Source organism: Alosa alosa, chromosome 8 (genome assembly GCF_017589495.1).
Source record: "Alosa alosa isolate M-15738 ecotype Scorff River chromosome 8, AALO_Geno_1.1, whole genome shotgun sequence".
NCBI classification, from domain to species: domain Eukaryota; kingdom Metazoa; phylum Chordata; class Actinopteri; order Clupeiformes; family Clupeidae; genus Alosa; species Alosa alosa.
In genome coordinates, this window is record NC_063196.1 from 33,644,843 (window position 1) to 33,668,528 (window position 23,686).

Here is a 23,686-nt window from a genome sequence, read left to right on the forward strand (position 1 = left end):
ATTCCAGTACGTGCCACTGATGGATGTGGTTGCAGAGTTGCAAATGAAAAAGGTCAGTTGGTTACATCCGCTAGCACTGCTAAAAGGCTAGAATAGGTGACCAGCGTAATGTTGGCATGCAAATGAGGAAAAGGGCTACGATAGCTAGGCTAGCTTGGTTAGTAGACCCCTGGTGGAGGGGCATGAGGGTGGGGAGATGCATTGGAGAGGTTGTGTTGGTAGCCCTGGTTTGTGTGCAGAGGAGCTCAGGCCGTAGACTGAGCACTACCTTGACATCAGGTTGGAGTTTTCTTTGAAGTAACTCCACTACAGTGGCTGGCCTTATTACGTTATGAAGTGGATCCAAAGCAGCAGGGTCTGCACCCGGAGAAAGGCCTTATCTGGCCAATCCAAATTTGGAAGAGCCTTTTGCTACGGAGCAGAGCACTTTGCTGAGGCAGCAGAGCTGCATGCTGGGAATTTGCCATTTTACTACCTCCCAGGCTGCTCCGCAGCATGAATAGGCAGAGGGTGAATCGTGCTAAAGCACTGCCTGGGGCTGTTGGGTTCGGGGCAGTTTGGCAGCTGTCCCATACATAATATGTGGCCACCATAATGGGAATAACATGCCTGAGACCAGGCCTTGTGAAACTACTACTGTGGGGGCATTAAATGCCTTTTAATGTATGTTTGTTTGTGTGTGTGTGTGTGTGTGTGTGTGTGTGTGTGGGCGTGTGTGTGCGCGTGTGTGTCTGTGTGTGTGTGTGCGTGTGTGTAATGTGAGCATGCCTCATGCTCAGTCTTCTCTGAGGGCAGGCCACAGTGCAGATTATAGGAACGGGGAGGCTGGATGCAAGGCTTGGGACTCGAGTTTCAGCTGGCATGGAGTATAACTAGTCGCCGCTACAAAGCTACCACGTCTATAATCACTATTATTTTTAATAGCAGGCAGGCAGGCAGGCAGGCAAGCACCTACTTGTTACACGGACAGGAGCAAAGACCACAGAATTTTCCTAGATCGTTCAAATTCTTTTCTGCATCCTTCATGTCCTTATTGATTTGGTCCATTCCCTCTTCGATGCGCTCCAGTTGCTCTGATTAAACACAAGTCATTTATCCCCCACAGAACGAAGCACATGAGAACAGAAGAAGGGAAAAGAAAAGAGAAAGAAGAGAGGACACAGAAGAGAGGACACAGAAGAGAGGACAAAGAACTTCAGACACTCACTTTGACAAAGAAAAAAAAAAAAACAAACAAAAACCCAAAAAAGAAAATGGACGCCACCACATACGCAGAAGAACCTTCCAGCAACGTTTTCAGTACCTACTTGTTACACGGGCATATGAATAGGCCACAGCATTTCCCTAAATCTTTTAAATTTTTCTCGGCCTCCTTCATGTCTTGGTTGATATGGTTCATGCCATCTTCGACACGATCGAGTTGTTCTGGTCAGGACAAAGGGATGACAGCAGTGGAATGAGTATCGTACTGGGCGTGAGATTAATGAAAGCTGCTTTTGTGGGCTAAGTGTGGTGGCTATCTCTGAACGCAGAAAACACGCTCAACTGTCAGCTTTTATGTGGTCAGTTTGAAGGACAGCGGCAGAGTATATTAAGCAAACTTAACGTAATTTAAAGAATATGAGTAAAGTACCTCCATAAATATACTCAGGTTGTATACATTTAATTCTGTATTTTGTATAGGCAATTAGCATAGGCTCCATTGCCTCACTATATATTTAGTCTATACCCCAAATATTCCTCTCTTGCTGTAATAAAATTAATTAACACTTGAATGCTGAGCTTTATGAGAGAAATTAGCATCATATTCTTCATAAAGTCTCTCCCTCTTTACTCTGTCAAATGAAAGTAAAATCCATTTAAAGGGTGCATTTAAAAGAAGACAATGACATCTCAAAAGGCTCTCCAACATGGGGGATTTGGAATACAAAGAATATGACTAATTAAAGAAAAAGGAGTCAAAAGGTCTGAAACATCATTGCAGGTCTTGCCAGGACTGTCTGTGGTCTATTATGGCCACCATAGAAGAGGAAGCCCGTGGCGCCGCACACCTTTAATTTCACATCTAGGTTGAATTAAAAAGGAAGCTTAGATCTGTCAGCATAGAGGCGTAGTGTGTGGACGACCACTGGTTGGTAATGTTGCTCGGTGCACACACAGCCTGTGTTGGGGAGGGGGAGGGCTTTTATTTGGCATCTGTGTGTCCAAGGGAAGGAAATGAATGTGGCAAGCATGGCTAGGTTTGGTAATTGTCAGCGATGCAGTTGTGGGGTAGGGGACTGCCTATTTTTGTAGCAAGGACAAGACATGTGTTCTAGAGGGGTTTATGGGGGACAGCAGGGACGAGAGGAGGTGCAGGTGCAGGTCGAGGTTAAAGTGATAGTTGGCTAACTCAGCCGCTAACCTTTGTGCAATCCCAGAGTGTTGCACCACTAAGCTCATTATATCATTCAGCATTTAGCATTGCTAACTCACTCAGCAGACACTTCTCTGAAACTAGTCCCTAAACACTGGTGTGAACTTAATCAGAGCGTTAGCCTCTTCGCGATACCGTCTGAAAATCTCTATTTTTTGAGTACACAAAAGGCAAGCATTCGGTGGCGGACGCTAACGCAAGTTTACACAGACCATTGTTTGCCATTCCGTGTCAATGGCTTGGCCTAGCTTCTCCTCTTTGCAGGTCAGAGTTGTGTACTAAAGCGCATTCCATCATGGCTGACGTGCAGGCAGGAGGGGTCAGGGAGTGAGGCCTGCTTATACGGCTGGGGTCTCGTTTAAATAGGCTTTAGCAGCCATGCCTGGAGGTCTGAGTGGATGGGTGGAGATTTGAGCTCTCTCTCACCCCCACTGCAGACGATGCCAGCGAGAGAGGCTAATTATCAGCTTTGGTTGGAGGGGATGGGGGTTCCCAGTACAAGGCCAGTCAAAATAGCCAACCAAGGCTAATATTCTGTTTATATTACGCTTCTTCCATTTCTGTAATGCTGAAGACATGGATCTGACAGTCACATTGTTAAACCTAATAGGTGAGAAGACAGACGCTTTATTAAACGTAAAATGCACAAAATGTCACCTGGTGCATGAAGTTCAACATGGTAATGAGATGATTAGGGATAATAATATGCTATTGTATTTGACCAGGGATTATACAAAAATGTGTTAGTTTCATGAGGAAGTGTGGATTTTGTCATTACCAGCTAAATCGATCGTTTTGGTTTGGCATTTCGCCTACTGAGGAGAACTGTTGCTCTAGTTTACCATTCGGCATGGTATTCGTAGGTAACAGTGGATGGCAGTCATTTAGAGCCGCAAATATGAACCAAACGGTCTAACCCAAATCGCCCAAGCCTCCTAAGGTTTCTTACTCTATGAATTGACTGATGTGGTAAATGCTGTCCTAGGATACATTGTTCCAAGGCCAAATATTCTTAGTTTAGTGGGAAAAACAACAGAAAAGAGCATAGAAGCAGAACAGTTATAAATGGCTGTTTGGTTGTGAATCCAAGATGTTATTGAAAAGGAGGAACATGAATAAGACAGTTTTCCATGAAGAGAAGGGATTAAATAAAGAACAACATGCATCATGAAATCTGGTGTGAAATATTTAAATAGACCAGTATTGAATTGTACACTATCTTTCATAGATATATGTCCTTCATATCAAATTATTTGAAATCCTACATCAAATTGCATCATTCATGCTTAAAGAGTTTAATGATCAATAGTTCAGAGTTTAATACATACTTTTAGACTTGAAACACTGTCACTGTCTATGCTAGAAAAACAACATGAAGGTTAGATTATTCTAGAAGGTTAGATTATTCTAGAAGGTTAGATTATTCTAGAAGTCTAAAGTGATTACTAATTCAGATACATGTTCCTTTCCTGTTGCCCCAGCTGTGTCCAGACTTACCTCCCTGCTCATCCAGCATAACCAAAGTCCTGATTCCTGCATCTTTACTCTACTCAGCAAGAACCACCGCAAGGACACACACAAGGCAAGGCCGGAGTGGGAGAGGGAGAGAAAGAAAGAAAGAAAGAAAGAAAGAAAGAGAGAGAGAGAGAATGTGTGTGAGATCAGTGAGGAGCTGGGCGGAGTCAAGTGAGAGGAAAATAGGTTTATCGTCATAGAGACTGGAATCAGGAAATGTGGATCACGATTCTGAAGACATGAATCAACCTGATTTGTTTGCTATAATATGGTTGCTACCATGTTCTGAATAAATAACATGATGCCTGTACATGATTTGGGGTAATCCTTAGACAAGTATACCATCGCCAACAAACAACCTATATTGACCTTTAACCTGAAAAAAAAATCAATCACCTACCCAAGGGGTTAATACTGTTCTATTGACAGAGTATTGACAGATCTGTATGAGTATATTTCAGTGAGCAACTGAAATACCTATGGAAATCTAAATATTAACCTAATGTATTATAATAAACACTACTATAATAAAGTAATTTAATTTAGTTCATAAAAAAAATGTTTTTAATCCACCATAAATACTCCCACATAAAATGCAGGCATATTTCTTACATTTTTGTAACAATGTCTGGAAAAACCGTCAAAGATAGAATCACAAATTGACTATCCAAGTTAGATTGCTATGAATGAGTGTATTGCCATTACACAGAACAGCCAATGACCATAAACACGGTGTCACCAGGTCTCCTCCATTTCCACGACACAGGAAGCCACACAGTTACAATGGAGCGACTAAATAAATAAAGAACCGCGTCCACATAATTAGCCTGGAGCAATAACCCTGCTGGGCTGTCCTCGTTTTTTCCGGGGGCAGTTAAGAACTATCTCTCAGACGAGGCACCTGGCATGCTGGACTGAGAGAGTAAATCAGCATGGCTGCCGCTGCTTCAGCAATTCTGCTGTGCGCCAATGGAAAGCGCCGATCGACATTTTGCAGCAATCAGGAGACGAAACTGTGTATAAATTACTCTGAGATTAGACAGCAGCCAACTGACCCCCTGCCCCCACCCCCTCAACTGCCCCCACCTCCCACTGTCTATGCAGGAAGCCCCTGAAGTGGCCCTAAATGTGTCCCTGGAGGGTAATCCGTTCTCCGCCGTGACCAGCAGTGTCTCCACTCAGCAGTTTGGGCCCTGGCGTGGGCCTGGTACCTGGCCCCGGTGTAAATAATGCATGTGGTAACATCAATTTAGCCCCTTTGCCTTGTGCAATGCCGCAGGCTGATAGCTTTGGGGGGTGGGTGTGTGAGTGTGTATAAGTGGAACTGGGGAGTGGGCTATTCCTCATTGCTTCTGTCATCACCCCTTCCCTGCACCCCTACCACCCAAAATCCACCATCCCATCCTGTACTGCGTAGGTTTTGCACTTTACCCGTTTAATGCGGACGGAGCTGCTTTTTTCTTTTTCTGGCGCGCTGGCTGGTGACTAATCGGTGACTAACTCGGCTGACTAAAGTGGCTATTTCCCCCCGTCCAGCACGCCTCTGTAGCCGCTCAGGCCTCTACGCCCTGCAGCTCGCCTCCTGTTCCATCCCCAGCGCGCGTCTCTGTCTCGCGGCCAACTGTCTGATTGTCACCTGCGAGGCGCGTTATCGGCCTCCTCATCTGCCTCTAATGCTCGTCGGGAGGAGCCTGGCTGGCAGATACCACCGACTGATTATCAATACGACCTTGAGATATGCTGCAGAGGCTTGTCGTCAGAGCCTGGCTGTCTCACTGCCCACACACACACACACACACACACACACACACACACACACACACACACACACTGTCTCTGGTCTACTGATTAAGCAGGCTGGATGCACTTGCGGCATTCTTTTTCGATCCAGCTATAAACTTTCAATCTCAATGTGGATCACAGCTCATTTGGATGACAGAGTCAGGGAAGAGTATTGACTGATACAAAAGCAATGCCAAGGCTTACTGGAATTTAAGATTCACACCGTCAATAAACTAAATCAGGAGAATCAAAACCCTCATTTGTTATCAGACACTGAATCATGACTTCTGGAAATTAAGCTGTTTAAATTCTTTAAAATATCAAACTACACAAGAATAACATATTTTTGTCTCTGCTAGATGTTAAATTATTGCTATGTTTTTGGATCAAAAGGAATGAATGGATATATCCAAATATGGTTTCAGCTGTGATTGCATGGGCTCTAGAGAAATCAAGGTGAATTTGATATTTCTTACCTCTTCCACCAGCTGCAGCATGCGGCGAGTGCTCTCCAGGGACTGGCAGGAGGAAAGAAGGGAAACATTATGTGCTGAAACAAGCAAAACAATACGACAAAAAAAAAAGCACCATCTATGTGAGATGGAAATCCATAATGCCGCTGTACCAGAGAGAGAAATCAATGGAAAACCAATCAATGCCTCCAGCACCATCATCAATTTCTACAAAACGCTATGTTTTGGTTGCAACACTTCTGCAATGATGGTGACAGTCCTGTAAATGTTTTTCTTTTTATGGGATGACCATTAATTATGTGCCTGGCCTATTATTTTTTGCAGAATACCATTGCCTCAGAAACAAATGCTGAATTATTCATCTTTATAGAATCTACTCATGTCTTGTCAAAATGAGATGAAGAACAGAGTACAGAAGTGGTAGCGAAGAAAGCTCAATTGAAATTTGGTCTATAGTGTTATAGGTCTAGCATGCAATATGACTGACACAGTGGCTATTGATTATTAGACAGAGAATATGAACTGCTCTGCTGATTTTCCATATGTGGTGGCTGAATGGCCGATATTGATTAAATATGCAGATGTTACAAATTTCATTGACCACTTGGTGAGAATAAGTTCTAAAGATGGTGCAACACAAGCCCTCGATAACATTATTATCTTGTTGTTGTTACAGATATGCTTTATTGTGTTCATGTCTATCTATGTTACCTCAGTTACATTTTATAAAACCTAGTAAATCATTCTGCTTCACTACTTTGAAGGAGCAGGCGTTTCTTTTTTTCCCAGCAGCACCTTGAACAGGACGGCTCTATTTTTAGCTGTGCGTGTGTGTCAGGCGAATGTTCCTATTTCTTTTATTATTTCATTGAAGCTCTAAATAGCCTGCATCAGACGAGTGGCCATGGGGCGCAGGCTGACTGAGACGGAGACGGAGCTATGAGAGAGCTGAAGCGTCTCATCATGCCTGTCTGCGCTCACAGCGCTGGAGACCGCACCAGACCAGCCTCTGTCCATGTCCCTTGGGGTCAGTTGGGGAGAGGGAGTGGACAGCTGAAGTGGACAGGGCATTCTGGGGAACTAACATGGGCTAAGTCAGCCACCCCCCCCAATTTAGTGTTGTAGTGTCCACAGCCCGGCAACCATCCGTTTAGACAGCAGAGGACTCAAAATGGCTGCCCCCCTCTGAAAAAAAGCTACAAAATGGACCTACTGTCGGTTCCACTCTTCAACTTAAATCCCTCACTTCTCTTTGGTTTACGTTTCTGTTTCCAGTATTGTTTATGTCACAAGCCCTTAAAGTATTTGCCAGATGAGGAGAAGCAAAGGGCTCCATGGTATTCTGCCAGGACTCTCCCTCATCGGAGCCCAGCACGTGGATCATTTCAAACTGGACCATGAGTAATGCCTTTATTCTGCGTTTGCGTCCTGGGCTCAGCTGTGAGCCCGCATCCTGAATAGATGAGTGGGAGGTGGTGCAGTGGCAGCATGGGGGTGGGGGGGGGGGTTTGGGCGCTACAGCAGTCAACAGCGCCTCAGCGCTCCAGGGCAATGCTCCGCTCCATTCCGCTCACAGCTCACACTCATCACTCTCTCTCTCTCTCTCTCTCTCTCTCTCTCTCTCTCTCTCTCTCTCTCCCTCTCTCTCTCTCTCTTCTCCTCTCTCTCTCTCTCTCTCTGTTTTTGTATATCTCTTCCTCTCATTCTCGTGTTAATTCTCTATTTCTCTGACTTTCCTCTTTTCTTTTCTTCTTTCTCTCTAACTCCTCCCTCTCAGTCCTCTGCTCACTCAGTGAATGCTGCAGCGTTATGTAAGCACTGAGTGCAGGTGGACCCTCCCACCATCTCTCTCCCTCTCTCCCTCTCTCTCTCTCTCTCCCTCTCTCTCTCTCTCTTTCTCTCTCTCTCTCCCAATTCTCTTCCTCTCTTTGCCTCTCTCTCTCCCTCTCTCTCTCTCCCTTTACCCCCTCTCCCCCCATCTCTCTCCCTCTCTCTCTCTCTCTCTCTCTATTTCTCTCCCTTTACCCCCCCCTCTCTCTATCTCTCTCTCTCCCAATTCTCTTCCTCTCTCACTTTCCCTCTCTCTCTCTCTCTCTCTCTCTCTCTCTCTCTCTCTCTTCGCACACACACATATTGTATATCCTCAAGAACACACGCACACAAATGATCTACATCAAACTACAGTACATCACAGGCCTCTACACAGACCCAATACTGTACACACACACACACACACACACACACACACTGTGCCCTGAGAGAAAGCGTTAGTGTGGCTGTGAGGACGCGGTGAGCATGGGCAGGGTGTGTGAATCAGCCTGCCCCCGCTGCAGAGGGAGAGGAGCACTGCTGGAGGGGAATGGACTAGTCTAAAGGCCCTGACAGCTCTCACACTCATATGAGTTGGAAAGGGATGTGCAAAGTCACATTAAGTGATGAGGGGACTAAACACTAGAAGGTAGTCATGCAGGGAGAAACCACCACTGGGACATTATACCTGGAGAGCTGACACAAACTAATTGCATTGAGGAGTGGAACAACTGCATTACAATGTGGGGTCTATTTGAAAGGACTTAATTAGTCATTGAGACAATAACATCATTGGTTAAAAATGTGTTTGTGCATAGCCTGCTTGTGTCCATGTGTGTGTGTGTGAGTGAGTGTCTATGTTCATATGTGTTTGTGTGTGTGTGTATGTGTGCGCGTGTACATGTCCATGTGTGTGTGTGTGTGTGTTGCTCACCTCGTCTGCCAGCTGGTCGGCACGCTGTTGCATGTCGGACAGCTCATTGCGCATGTCAGCGTCTTCTGCCATGGCTGCTGTTGTAGGGTGGAGCTGATCTCCAAGTGGGAGCAGTGGGTCTTACTGGGAGTCCAGGGAAGCCTGAGAGAGAGAAAGAGAGAGGGAAGAGAGGGGGGAAGAGAGAGAGAGAAGAAATGGAAAGATTGAAGAGGAGGTGGAAGAAAAGAAAGAGCAAGACAGCAGAAGAAGAGAGAGTAAAGAGGATGAAGAAGTGAGATGGAGAGAGAGAAAGAGAGAGAGCAGAGGGGAGGAGAAAGAGAGAGGGAAAAAAAGCTGTTAGACGGCATGAAATGGCCATTTGTTTCTGCGCTGTGGCGGCGTTATATGGCCGTCGCAGGGACTCTGCGGCACAGAGTGTGCCGCGTGCCGCACAACAGGGTGCCCCGGCAGCTGGACCACTGGGGGGCAAACTAACACAGTGGAGGGAGGGGGGGTGGATTAGTCACGGCAAACTGCATCAATTTCTCTTCTGAATGAGGGCGAAATGAGAAAACCAAATGCACACAACGCGTTAGACGTGTGACGGCTGAAGGACACTGATGTCACAGACGGAGAGAGTGGAGGGGGGCAGATGGCACATGCGCGGACATGGAGTCGTTTGTCTCAGAGCCGACCTGAGAGAGTGTCAAACTCTCATGGACAAGCTGTCAGGATCCTGCCTATGATCTTCTACTGTTACTGATGGATGCACCTGTTATATAAATGACCATCACGCTGGCTTGTGAAGTGACTACAGTCGTGCAAATACTGTAATGCTCTGTTAATAGGGCTACTTTAGTATTACAACCTCCAAAAATAGTGACAATAAAGATAGAATAATCATACCTTTATTCTTATTTGTTCTATTTTATTTTGTGCAGTTGTGGTAGATATATTTTAGTTCTGCAAGTGATTAACATTATCTTGACAGCTCATCTGATAAGAATTCATCCCGGAAGGTCTTGTTGTACTGTCTGCTCTGACACCCACTTCATTCGCATGCACTGCAGGACAAACATCCCATTCCTTCTCTTTGCATAAATGAAGTTAGCTTGACAGCTGTCGGGGTATCTCTGGGCTGTTAAAGGCACAGATCGCTTAACTAGGTTTTAAATCACACATGCTCCCACAAAAACAACATGACATGTCAGCTGAGAAACAAGGCACCATCTCGCAATCGTCCTCAAATCGTTCGATTTGCAAGCCATCGCCTTCTGTTTAAAAACATGTCTAGAAGCAGATGGTTGTAAGAATCACGGCCCGAGATTCCGACAGAGTTGTGTACCCTGAGAATTACCAAATCCTGTTATACCATCAAAGCACCTTGTCAAACACTGATGTTATGGGCCCCTCTCTGATTTAAAACACAAATCGGATGTGTAATAAAACGAGCTGGGATGCAAATGCGACGTCCGTTAATTATGCAACCTCGGATTCGCGCAATTAGTTCCAACATGGCGGCTCTGACCTTTTTCCTGCGCGTCGGAAAATGCAGGACGGTGTCAGCAGGAGCCCCCGAGGCCCCTCCATCACAGCCGGCCGTCCGCCGCACAAACGAGTGTCAACTGCTCCCTTAGTGAAGGATCAGGGAGCACCAACACGAGATTAGGCACGGACGCCGCCTGCGAAAGATCAATCGCCTCATCCACCGTCGACGCGGCGCAAATGAATCCCAGTCAACAAAGAGGGTGGTGGGTAGCGGGGTGTTGGGACTCTGTGGACATGGGGCATATTTGCTCTTTTTCGCAGTGCAGCTGTAGTGTGCAGGCCAGTGCACACTACAGCTGCATATTAATCAACACAGCAATTATGGAGGGAAGATGAATGAGTGGCCATGCTGCTAGATCTTCCTCATTTCACTGTTTGTCCTTTCATAATAAAGCTTCCTGTTATGAGGTCCAGACCATTTCTGCTACCATAGGCAAAGAGCTATCTTGGAGAGATGAATTCATTTCCCCTGCTGGACTTTCCTACACCAAGATAACAGCTGTGTCTGGAGCAGGTCTGGATTTGGACCCAGTTGTGTTCCTGTTAGCAACAGCTAGCATACTGTACACGCAGCGAAGCGAAGTGCTCTTCTGTCCCACAGATCCATCCATTCCTGGCTACTGCAGGGATTCTCTGGTACCCAGCGTTGAGGAGGAGGGCAGAGTGGGGGGCAGGGAATCCACTGCTGTGGACTCTGTGGGTTTCGCTAATTGACATGCCCACTCCTCCTCCCAATTCTCCATGTCATGCGCTCCTCTCATCATTCTTCCTCCTTCCCTGTCCCTCTCTCTCTCTTTCTCTCTCTCTCTGTATGGACACATTCCCTCTCTTTCATCTTGACCTGCATGGTAATCACTGCAAACTGAGCAGAAGACAGGCAGAAAGGTACATGTAGGACATTTTTACCCCCTTCATTGGGGAACACCAGGACACGGAAGTGTGTTCAGCTGTTCAGCACTTTGATCAACCAACACAGCCTGATCCTCAACCAACACAGCCTGATCCTCAACCAACACAGCCTGATTCTCAACCAACACAGCCTGATCCTCAACCAACTGATGCTCATACAAGATCCTCCATCTGTCCTCATACTAGAAGATCCTCCAATCCTCCATCCATCCATGATTATTTAGCCTATTTAAAAATGATCCCAACATTCCCATGTCAATGTACCATAGTGAACAATACATTCTGTATCTCTATCAAAGACATCAGCAGCCGCCCAGTTCATCCTGCTGAGCGTGACAGCTGTAGATCAGGTCGCATGTCATAGCTGAGGGAGAGCTCAACATGTAATATGGGCTGATGACATCACCTGAGGCCCCTGGGAAACCTGTGGACCCTGTCTGTGGCAACACATCCTTAGGCCATGACACACACACACACACACACACACACGCATGAATAGGCACACAGACACATGGGCATATACCCACACACATGCACATGGCAAAATCAGACCAAGCATGATCAGAATATACTGTAAATTGCGGCTGCGGTTCCTGAGAGTAATGGCTGCGGTATGCAACGTCTCCTCATTGCTATCCCAGGGCTGCTGTTCAACAGACTGCGTGCTGTATTCACTCGGGCACAGGCATCAAACGAGCTCCCTCAGCCATATGCACATTCAGAGCAGACTCTAATCAAATGGAGAACGAGCCGTTGGAATTCACCTTCACTGTGTAATGAAAAACAGCACTCATAAATGTGTCATTTTCCCCCTGCATCATTAAGCTGCCAGCGTGGCTACTGCTTGCTGCTCCTGCGTCTGCATTTGCTAGGGGAAGGAAAATAAAATGTGTTTGCTTTAGCCGCAGCCGCTGTGGAGGTGCTAATGAAAAACATGGAGACCCCCCTCCATTTTCCAGCGTGGTCGTCATTTCTCATGCCTTGTCCAATAGCTGTGAAGGGGGCTGTAAAATCCCATCCGCAACCCCCTATCTCCCTTGAGCTGCTCAGGGCTACCTCGTCCCCCTCCCCGGACAGGACGAGACAAGCACGGCCGGCCTAGCACTCTGTATGTACCGGATGCACACGAGTTCACCAAGTGCCTCTCACTAAAACTGGTCAAGATAGGGAAGGCAGGGGAGAGAAAACCAGAGAAAACAGGCAGGAGAGGAAGCTTAGGGGCAGAAAACCAGAGAAAACAGGCAGGAGAGGAAGCTTAGGGGCAGAAAACCAGAGAAAACAGGCAGGAGAGGAAGCTTAGGGGCAGAAAAACAGAGAACCAGCTTGAGACAGATAATGCTTAAGAGAAAGAAAGACAGACATGTGCATAAAGGACAAATAAACACATATATCTCCTTCATGTTTTATAATATATATATATATATATATATATATAATATATAATGTTCATGTTTTACTTCATTCACCATTCAAACGTTCACACATTTACAGAGGACTTACAACATTCTTACGTAAGCCTTGGGAGAATAAATAGGCCAAAAAAATCAACTCTAAGATTACCAGATATTTCCACTTTGCTTTAATTAGATGGTGAGTGTGTGAATATGACACAGCTGATCTGATATCCATGTCAACTGTGGAGTGGAGATAATGGATCGCCTGAAATAGAGAGCAGACAGCCAGGCGGAGAGAGCACGCATGTTTCACTGTGTGCGCTGCTCTTCCTCCACCCAATCCCTTTTCTCGTCCTGTGTGCGCTCGGCACAGGGACCTAACAGAATGCAGTGTCCCGTTGCATCGCCTGTTAGAACAGGCCTTTGTGTGGCGCACAATATAGCGCAGTCCGTCTTGGCTGCCATTTTGTTATCTCACTTTCGTCTCTCGCTTTCATTCCCTCACTCTTTCTCTCTCTCTCTGTCTCTGTCTCTCTGTCTCTCTCTTGCTCTCTCTCTTTCTCTCTCTCTCTCTCTCTCTGTCTCTCTCTCTCTCTTTCTCTCTCTGTATCTCTCTCGCTTTCATTCTCTTACTCTCTCTCTCTCTTGCTCTCTCTCTTTCTCTCTCTGTCTCTCTCTCTCTCTTTCTCTCTCTGTCTCGCTTTCATTCTCTCTCTCTTTCTCTCTCTCTTGCGCTCTCTCTCTGTCTCTGTCTCTCTGTCTCTCTCTTGCTCTCTCTCTTTCTCTCCCTCTGTCTCTCTCTCTCTCTCTCTCTCTCTCTCTCTCTCTCTCTTTCTCTCTCTCTCTCTCTCTGTCTCTCTCACTCGCTCTCTTTCTCTCCCCTCCGTCCCAAACGGTTCTCTTTTTCTGTGTTGCCAAATCATTTATTTTACACAAGTGATCCTCTCCCATTCTAATTTGCCCCTCATCAAATAATCATCGCAGCTCAGGATGGAAGGATGAGCTTTTCCTTTGTTCTCTCGACTCGCTGAGCGCCGATGCATCACGCCTGACGAATCATCCCGTTTGACCTGAGAGAGAATCTCAGTGCAAAGAGATGTAGGCAGAGTGAGAGCCAATCAAAGCTTGTCAAACACACTAACGAAATTGGCTTTTAGTATCCCTATTGAGCAGCGTGTTTAGAATTCACATTCTAAACCACCTTGGGAACATCTGGCCTGCTCTATTGTTGCAGCAACAATCTGCATTGCAGTTCACCCCCTTCTGCACTTACCACATTTCCTGGCCTCTGTCCGATTGATAATAAAGCCGCTATCATCTCTGCCCTTCGGCACATATAGGTCTGGCAAAGGCACTAAACCCACATCAGCCCCCAACATCAGTGCACCTCAGCTAATAATACCACAGCCGTAACAATAGGTGCCACTTCAATTAGCGTATAACCAATCAAGCATCTAATCAGCACACCGCCAGAGAGGGTTGTGCAAATATTTTGAGCAGCAGCAGAGGCAGTGACCGATTTGGTCCAGATTGGGGTCAATGCCATCTAAATTTCTGCGCCCCCATTTTGTTGCTGAAGCAATCGTTTTTTGCCACCATTGTGTGTAGTGCATAAACAACAGACATAAACGAAATACACCTGACAGAGCAACGGTGGTTTTGTTTTCTTAGTTTTGGAACCGTTTTCACCCTGGTCTGGCTCCCATGCCTTCTACAAAACAAACCATGTAGAATAGACATGCTGAAATAACTCACTGTATTCCTACGATGTATCACTGCGTGGAGGTGGCAAAAGAAAACCAGAGGCTTCATAGGGTCTTTGTATTTATCGAGACCCTTGGGCACCACATTGGTTCTGTAAATGGCCATGCCATGCATTATTGAGGGCACCGTCTGAACCCCCATCACTAATGCATCAACCTGTCTGTGCCCAGGGCATGGCCTTCCTAGGCGGGCACCAGGACAGCACAAAACGCTCACAGACAGGGAGTGGCATGACATGAGGCCTCACCAGCACTTTGTGGGGCTGTAGCATTGGGCTGCATTATTGCTTACTGTCAACACTGAATACTGTCAGAGCAGCATGCTACCATACAGACCTCACATGCCTGTCTCTGGCCCTCTAGGTCCTTTGTCAGTGCTACACAGTGAACTCCACACAGAGGTCATACTCTCATAGTTATCATGGTCCGATATCAAGATATCTATACATCCACCTGCAATGCACAGCAGAAGCTGTGTAGAAAGAAAAGGCTCTCAGGGTGGAGTCCAGTGCCAGCCTATATAATCCATCAAAGCATTTCTATGGAGACGCCTACCACTTAGGATGCTGGAAGACTAATGCAAGAAATCCAGCAGGCTTCTTATCATGGTCTTAGCCAAGTAACCATGGAGATGTTTAATTCTTGACTTTTATCCAGCTGAGGGTTTTTCTTGTTTTATTTAAGCATCAGTTCAGAGTGTCATCCATCTAAAAGTTGGGGGAAAAAAGACTGTGTGCTTGAAGCCTGTTTTCACTGTTATGCTACATGGTTGAGGGTTTGTTCTTATCCATACATCCCATGTGAAATCCCTTGAGGCTGGGCTTGGAATGGTGGATCCATTGGTCCATTGGTCCATCCATCTGCTCACAGATCCCTGTTTGATCCCCCATGTCTCGTGAGTCATCAATTAGGGAGTTCTACTGGAGCCTGTGGGAGGCCAAGCGTCCCTTCTCTGCGTTGCGGCTTTTCCTCCCAGCACTGAGAGCGCCCCCTTGTGTTTGGATTGGGTAGCAAAGCTGCCGGGAATGGCTCTCGTATGAGACAGGGCCACATCAGGCCAAAGATGTGGAGGAGAGACGCCACAGGGGACTGATTTATGAAACAGAGAGGCGACCATTAAAGCAGACAACCAGCGAGCCATCCTAACCCCATGGGGGCCTTCCAGAGATGACAAGTGACGACTGAAACATGACAAGGATGGCCCATGGAGGGGAGGGGAGAAGAAAGGGCATGTGTGTGTGTGTGTGTGTGTGTGTGTGTGTGTGTGTGTGTGTGTGTGTGTGTGTGTGTGTGTGTGTGTGTGTGTGTGTGTGTGTGTGTGTGTGTGTGTGTGTGTGTGTGTGTTTTGTGTGTGTGTATGTGTGTGTGTGTGTGTGTGTTTGTGTGTGTGTGTGTGTTTGTGTGTGTGTGTGTGTGTGTGTGTGTGTGTGTGTGTGTGTGTGTGTGTGTGTGTGTGTGTGTGTGTGTGTGTGTGTGTGTGTGTGTGTGTGTGTGTGTTGTGTGTGTGTGTGTTTGTGTGTGTGTGTGTGTGTGTGTGTGTGTGTGTGTGTGTGTGTGTGTGTGTGTGTGTGTGTGTGTGTGTGTGTGTGTGTGTGTGTGTGTGTGTGTGTGTGTGTGTGCTTTGTGTGTGTGTGTGTGTGTGTGTGTGTGTGTGTGTGTGTGTGTGACTACTAAGTGTATTTGTTGCATGTGTATGTGTGTGAGTATGCACTGGTGGTACTGTATGTGTCAATGAGTTTTTTTCCAGAAAAGGATATACAAGCCTTTTAAAACGCTGGTAGCCAGTCTGGAATTAAAAGCATGACCTTCTCACTGCTTTATAGATGCCGACTCTGGAGAGGAGAGGAGAGGAGAGGAGAGGAGGAAGAGAGTGTGTGTGAGTGTGTGTAGAGCATGTGTGTGTATGAGAGTATGCGTCGAGCTTTATTGCCTTCCCATCCTCTGATCCACCATCTCTCACATCAAAAACATTTCTCATGCATAAACAGCTGGCTATTTGCAGAGCAGTTCCTGCTGGCTTGTTTACGTAACATCCTGTGCACTCTCCAGAGGGTGTTGCTGCTGTCACGTCCTGTGCCTTGACGAACACATCCATCCCTAAGCCTGGTCACACCAACAGCTAAATAGCCCTCAAAACATACTCTTCTCACGTAGCCTCAGTGACTAGCACCCTTTCCACACTTTAACCATTCTTGTCACATACATGCTACCCTGATGTGCAACACTGACCGCATTAGCGGTTGTTAAATATTTGAGAAGTTATGAAGACAGAGACATTAAAAAGCTATAAGGGTAACACAAGGCAAAGTTATAGATGACATGACCGTCTTCCTTACACATAAATATTGCCTTTCCTTCTTTTTCTCCTCTTTAATTAATCTTTTCTTGTTATTTACTCTCTTTGATTAATCTATTTCTTTTCTTGTTATTTACTCTCTTTGATTAATCTATTTCGCACCAATACGCTGAAAACTGGCCAGCTTAGTGCTCACTAACTACTCACCTGCCTGATTCATGTCGACCGAACTTGTACACATCTAAAAGTTCAAATGCACCCCAGGCCCCTTGCCGTGATCTCCCATGACCAGTGCTGTTGGTATTTTTCCATCAATTAACAGCGCGGCCATTTGCAGGCGTCTCCATTCAACACCAAATCTAATTACACATAGGGCTTCACCCGCTAGTCACCTGATTGTCTTTTCTGTGCGAGAGGTAGGGAAATATGGCTCATCTGAACACATGCTGAGTGGCGAGTGAGAAAATTGAAGCTTGTTTTCTCCAATTGTCCCTAATTGATCCGCTGCTCCCATAAAGCTTTTGCTCAGTGAACCAACATCTGTGTCATTATCAAATTACAGCCTGGCATAGAGCAAGCCATCTCAAACACACACATACACACACACACACACACACACACTCACACACACACAGCCGTACACACACAGATGTGCATGGAAACATCGGTTTGATCACACACTATAAGGTGAGAGGGGAGGGAGAGACACAGTGTGGTTTCCATTCTACAGTAAAGAGTGCCTTGAGTTGATTAAAAACAATCGGTCATCATCTTTTTCTCTGGTCAGGGGGGAATACGTTCAAATTTGAATGTCGTATCTCCTGACTCCTCAAAATGTCAGATACATAATTGAGAGAATGTCATGCAAAAACAAAACTTTCGTTATCAGCAGAACAGTTGACAGAAACCCAACCAACCAGCAGAACCAAACATCACTTTGTCTCATGTCCCAAACCTGTCCCGGATTCTGGCACGCCTCCAAGCCAGGCTCTGGAGCGCCCCCACATCCGGAAAAGCCAGGCTCTGGAGCGCCCCCACATCCGGAAAAAACAGGCTCTGGAGCGCCCCCACATCCGGAAAAGCAGATGGGAAAAAAAACAGAGTGCGGCTCTGTTGTCAGGAGCAGATCAGGAAGCTAACGTGCGCCACTGAGGAAGGGGATTAGCCTCCAGTGTTTTTAATCCTGACTAGGCAGGCTTTGGGCTGGACACCAAGACCAAGCACCACACACACACACACACGTACACACACACACACAGGTGTAGACATGCCACATACGGACCTCACCGCACACATACACAGTAACCGCCACTTTATTGTCAAAAGGTGACACATTACAGTCTATAAATGATAGCAAGAACAACACAACCCTTACTTACTGTCACTTACATAAGGTATGAATTGAATTATAACAACTGGCCCAAGGTCAACAATCTCAATTGCATTTTTTTTATCTCTAAGCCTGACCAGTGAGCTAATGATGCGTATTTTTGAACACATTAAAAATACATTGATTGGCATTATAATTCCTGGGATGTTATTAATAGGCAACATCTCTACATGCCCTGCAAACCACCAGGGATATTGCCAGCTCCCAAACAAAAAACTGACATTCTAGGAGAGCAACTCTCTCTGACAGCACCCCCCCTCTCTCTCTCTCACCTAGTCTCTCCTTCACTCCTAGCTTCCTAGCTCATCTTTGGTGTCTCTGCTCCCTGAAGGTCTTTCGTCCCCTCTCTGCTTTTTTTCTACAAATTTCTTCAGTTATCTTCTGGTCTGAACAAGTTCCATGAGCGTCCTTCCGGTCCTCGTGGAGAGAGGAGCGGTTGACCATCCCACACAGAACCACGCAGACCTTTCTATCCTTCTCAGCATTTCCATCCCTTTTCATCTCTTCTCTCTGTCTCTCCCCTTCACTTTCTCTTTCCTGTCTTCACCCTCATCTCTCCTCTTATCCTCCCTTCAGTTCTGCTGAATCCCTTATTCCATCCTTCTCTCTCTTGTCCTTTTTTCTTCTTCAACAGTGTTGTTGCATCCCTCCTCTCCTCTCCTCTCCTCCATTTTGGCAATGCCACATTCCGCAGGCTTATCATCTTGCTGCAAATCTGAAGCAAACGGCCCGAATGGCTGATGTCCGCAGGCGGTTACTATCATCATGAGTTTTCTCACTCTTGCCTTCTCTGTGACGCACACAAGAATTTTTAACATCCACCCCCACCCTCTCTCTCTCTCTCCTCCGCTCCCCCCCCCCCACCACCACCAACCCCCACTGCTAGCCCTCTCTGCAAAGCGCCTGCTCAGAGTAACTCCCCTGCTTGGGGTCAGCCATTTTGAATGTTTTACACTGTTATTGTTTACTTGGCCCAGAATTATCCACCTCTGCATATGATCCGCTCACTACCTTTCAGACCAACCTTGGAATTCATTTCAGTCGTTAATTAGCCTATTATTTAATTGGAGATATTAAATTAAGATAAGATGCACATTCAATTTCATTACATTTTTCCTAATTTAATTTAATATATCTAATTATTCATCTATCTATCTACTTGTCTACATGCATGACCCTGATTCTCTGTGTCCATTGTTTATCAAAACCAAAGCCATGGGTTGAAGTTTGATGCCCTTGTCATCACACAATTCTAGGCCCACCACTGTCCTTATGAATTACCAAATGCCAATGCAGTAGGCCTGAATAGTTATTTTTCCCCCACATGAGTGGAGGTTTGCTCAGTATCGAGATATCATATCGAGAAATACCATTTACCGTCAACTGCGATTTCACCCCCCCCAAAAAAAAAAAAGTAATAAAAAAATAGGAAATAAGAATACAAATAGGTTACAACTAGGTCTTCTCGCTATGGGGGTTATTCTGTTAATATGTCTTGATGACTATAATCAAGACTAGAAGTGATTATCTTTCAAACCATGCTTAACGTGGCATGTCACTTGATGAAAAGAAGTCTCCTTATTGCGCAATGCCCAAAACAAATGCATCACCAACGTTCATGCGTCACCACATTTCTGCTATTAACTTTACACCCTGGCTTATTTACATTTCCGACCATTGATAAGAGATCTTATGTATCAGTAGGAAACAACCCTACATGTAATACATCAATTGTACCCTGATAACAGTATCATACCAATTTAAAATCAAACAAGACAAATGCATTATGAATATTTTACAGCAGGTGAATTCAAAGCAATCACATTGAGAATGGTGCCCAACCAAAGGCCTTGGCATTAACAATTAACTGATTAAAGACAACCAAATTTCCTCCCACAAAGCAATAAGCGCCAATTCTGTTCGAAGTCTGAAAGGGGGAGCACAAATATGACGGCTATAGACACTGCCGTTATGTGCATGTAATGTAACAGTCCTTCGTGGTGAGTAACAATCGAAAGCAGGCAAAGCATCGTGAGTCACCCCCTTGTTTGAGGGGACAACCCTCGCAGTATGCGCTCTGCAGTCAAACCAATGTAAGCTGCATTAGACGGAGGGTCAACCTTGCCAAAGAAGCATCGACATTAAGCCGACGAAAGCACGCATATTGCGCTTTTCTTTACATTGTGAACATTACAACATTTCAATCTATCCATCGCAGTTCGTCACCAATTGCAAACTGCAACAGCACGATTTCGGACGCACGTTTCTCTGTACATTCCTCACGAAGAACGGGGGTTGGGATAAATATGATTCTCTAAATCTACGCACGATGAAGGAGAAATAAGGATGTGTGAGATGAGGAAAAACACACGCTTAAACCATTCCATTAACACAGTAGCCTAACATGCAGGTGCAACATAGTCGCACGTGACCTAAATAACTCATCAGTAGGCTATTAACTGTTCCTTTTTTCTCACGCTTTTCTGCGTGGTATTCGTTAAGATATTTGTTTTCATTGCGCTGAGATACTAACTTAAGGTTATGACATTTCAGACCTCAATCCATCAATATGTATTCATTTGCAGGCGTGTATAATGCACTTTACACGTGAATATATGAAGATACCCCCGTTGCGTGGGAGGATCCCCGCAGTGACGGGTACCGTTGAACATACGCAGTCTCGTAGCCTCGGTAAACAGGGTGTTTGAGGTACCACAGTGCGGGTATCTCCATCACCGCCCCGCTCACCTCCGCCTCTGCCCCCGCCCAGCTGGGCAGACACAGATAGTATTTACTGTTGCCTCGTCACGTAGAACTGTAGCAAGGGTCTGGCCGCTGAAATGAAACATACTGCGCTGCAGCCACCACAGACGTGCTTTGTGGCATCACATTCTTGAAGTTTGATGACAGTGTCTTTCCTATGTCAGCGCCCTCCTCCCTATACACCCCCCATTCGAACCCTATCGACTCCCTCTGTCGCAGTTTACGAGATCGACGCCCCCCTACATGGAGTAAGAACGCGCCTCAGCATTTCCAACCTTATCGCTCCACGTCACGAAGCCCGAATGTCGGCCTCGCGTTTTCCGCATTAAATTGAATGTGTCTGATTTGACCTAGCCTTTACCTACCTTTTTCCCAAATAAGCCTACTTAACAGTGCAGTCTGCGGGTAGCATCATGGTGCCAAGAACAGCAGAAATCATCACAAGCCATGACCCAAAGGAATAAACTGCTCCTGCGCAAACATTTAGAAAGCCTATGCCACCGATTTCAGAACAAGCTTTAAGGTATGTCAGTCACTAGAATACTGATCACAAATGACAACTCGCTAGTGAAGATCTTTCTTATTATCCTCGTAAACTGTGAACAATTTCCGATAGAAAACAGTCGCGTCGGTCGTTGTCCATGGTACTGAAACACAGAACCCGCCCACATCGTGCGCATTGGAACACCGCATCCAGCAATTTTAACACCCCAAACGCGGAGATAGAATTCACGGATTCTTTGTGTCCTCGAAGAGCAAAACGATGAAATATCCGCACCACAGAAGTCTTGCCATTTCTATATGCTGCAACATCGGAGAAATATCAGTCAGACTGATAGGTCTAATAATTTTTTGCATAGATCCAAAATGCACCGCATGCGTCCACAGTTGTTTTCTGAAAATAATTGTCATCCTCCCATGTCTAAATACTACTCATGCATAATTGAATTATAATCTAGATTGTTCCCAAAAAGGAGTCAGCTCATATGGTTAGTTTTAAAGAGCTTACAGCAAATCCCAGTTAAAAAAACTAACTGACCTTACCTGAGCCCTTGTTCGGTGGATCCGTCGCTATACGGAGGAGGATATGCCTGCGTATTCAACCACTAACCGATATCACTCTCCGTCTGTTAGGACTGAATTGCTGCAAAGGCACTGCGCGTGTTTGATACCTCCTCAGTTCTTCTTCAATGAAGAGTAGCTCTGCCCTCGCTAAAGATGGCGGCTGTTTTGACGTCAGCACCTTTTAATAGCTGCCAGTCCAGGGGGAGGGCGAGAGTGAGGGGAACTGGGGGTAGACACTTGGCCAGAACTCGGGTCCAAATAGTCATTCGCACGTGTACTGACCATAGCCAAAACAGTGATGCAAAACACCAGACAGCAACATGTCAACAGCGCTGTCATCAAGTCAATCAAGAATTTAAATGTTGGTGTTTATCTATTACTTCTGCTGTGTCATTCTGGTTTTGGGATACCCCCATAATATATCTGATGTGGACGCGACTAACTGTAGGAAATAAATACACATCAAGCATGTGTTAATTAAATGCTTGGGGATATCAGGAAAACACGAATTTATTTGGCTACTCAAAATCGTGGAGAGAAAGACAGATAAGAACACAGTCAAGTTTAAGCATGAACTCGTCCCAACAAGGCAACAAGGGACGCATTTTGTTTATTTACATTCTGGATACTCTGTCCTTGCTTGTGTAGGCCTACGTTACACAATATAATCGATGAGCACGCCGGACCTAGCCGGACAACAACAGAATGCAGGCATAGCTAAGTGATAGAAAAAAAAAAAAATCTGTATAGGACGTATCTGTGCTATGCGCTGGAGTGGATCAGCTGTTTATTAGATAGGCCATTTTGCTGTTCAGACTTTACTGAGCCGTAAATTATTGAATTATCTAGTGGCCCATGAACCTCTTCCTATGGCTTGCGAAGCAGAAATCTGTGAATGAGACCTGGAGGTGAAATATTAACCGACTCGTGTCGCTTGTGTCACATCCTATCACACTTCATCGAGAGACTTGGCCGTTGTGAGGTAGCTTCTAGGCTACTCGGGGACAGTAAAGAATCTTCGCAGTCACAAATTGTCTGGCATCGACTTCTGCCGTCAGTCTCTTCATATCTCCACTTTTTTACATACGCTCTCTCTATTTACTTATCAACCTGCTGCTTAGTCATTGCCTCTTCACATATATTTAGAGTCTACTCCCCCTCTGACTTTTGCTGCCAGTCAGTCCTCCACTACACAGACGCACACACACGCAGTGACCACTACACAGACGCACACACTTTTTGTCAAGTCACATTCCCTCCCATAACCCCTCGGTCTCACCTTTCTCCACCCCCACCCACTTCACACACACACACACACACACACACACACACACACACACACACACACACACACACACACACACACACACACACACACACATACGATTGGGTCCCATTCTCAACTCTCCCTCTATGTCAGCCTATCCACAATTGCTCTAAAATGAACCTGTCTGGGCAAAATGAATGGTAATGATGAGTTCCCATGAGAAATGCATCAGGGAGGTGGGAGGTTTCAGGCCAGCAGCAGCACACTTGGCGCTGATAAAAGACTCGTCAGCGCACGATCATGTGTCTTTTGGCAGCAGCGCTGGGGATGTCCTGCTATGAAAGCTGTTTACGGGGGCATTTTCATGAGGTGGTCTAACCCAG

General features: G+C 45.8%; 1 protein-coding gene across 2 annotated transcripts in view; it reads right to left on the reverse strand.

Moving 5' to 3' along the window:
• The window catches only part of snap25a (synaptosome associated protein 25a), a 28,085-nt gene extending 5,911 nt beyond the window's left edge, over nt 1-22,174 (reverse strand). Inside the window, exons 1-5 of one of the 2 annotated variants that reach the window (XM_048250096.1) lie at nt 22,011-22,174; nt 8,930-9,070; nt 6,190-6,231; nt 3,914-3,962; nt 956-1,073 (exon numbers count right to left, since the gene is read on the reverse strand). In XM_048250096.1, coding sequence (XP_048106053.1) covers nt 956-1,073; nt 3,914-3,962; nt 6,190-6,231; nt 8,930-9,001 — 281 coding nt within the window. In that variant the 5' untranslated portion in view covers nt 9,002-9,070; nt 22,011-22,174. The remainder of the gene's footprint in view (nt 1-955; nt 1,074-3,913; nt 3,963-6,189; nt 6,232-8,929; nt 9,071-22,010) is intronic. The other variant, XM_048250095.1, reaches the window with a different exon arrangement.
• Nucleotides 22,175-23,686: the final 1,512 nt, after the last annotated feature.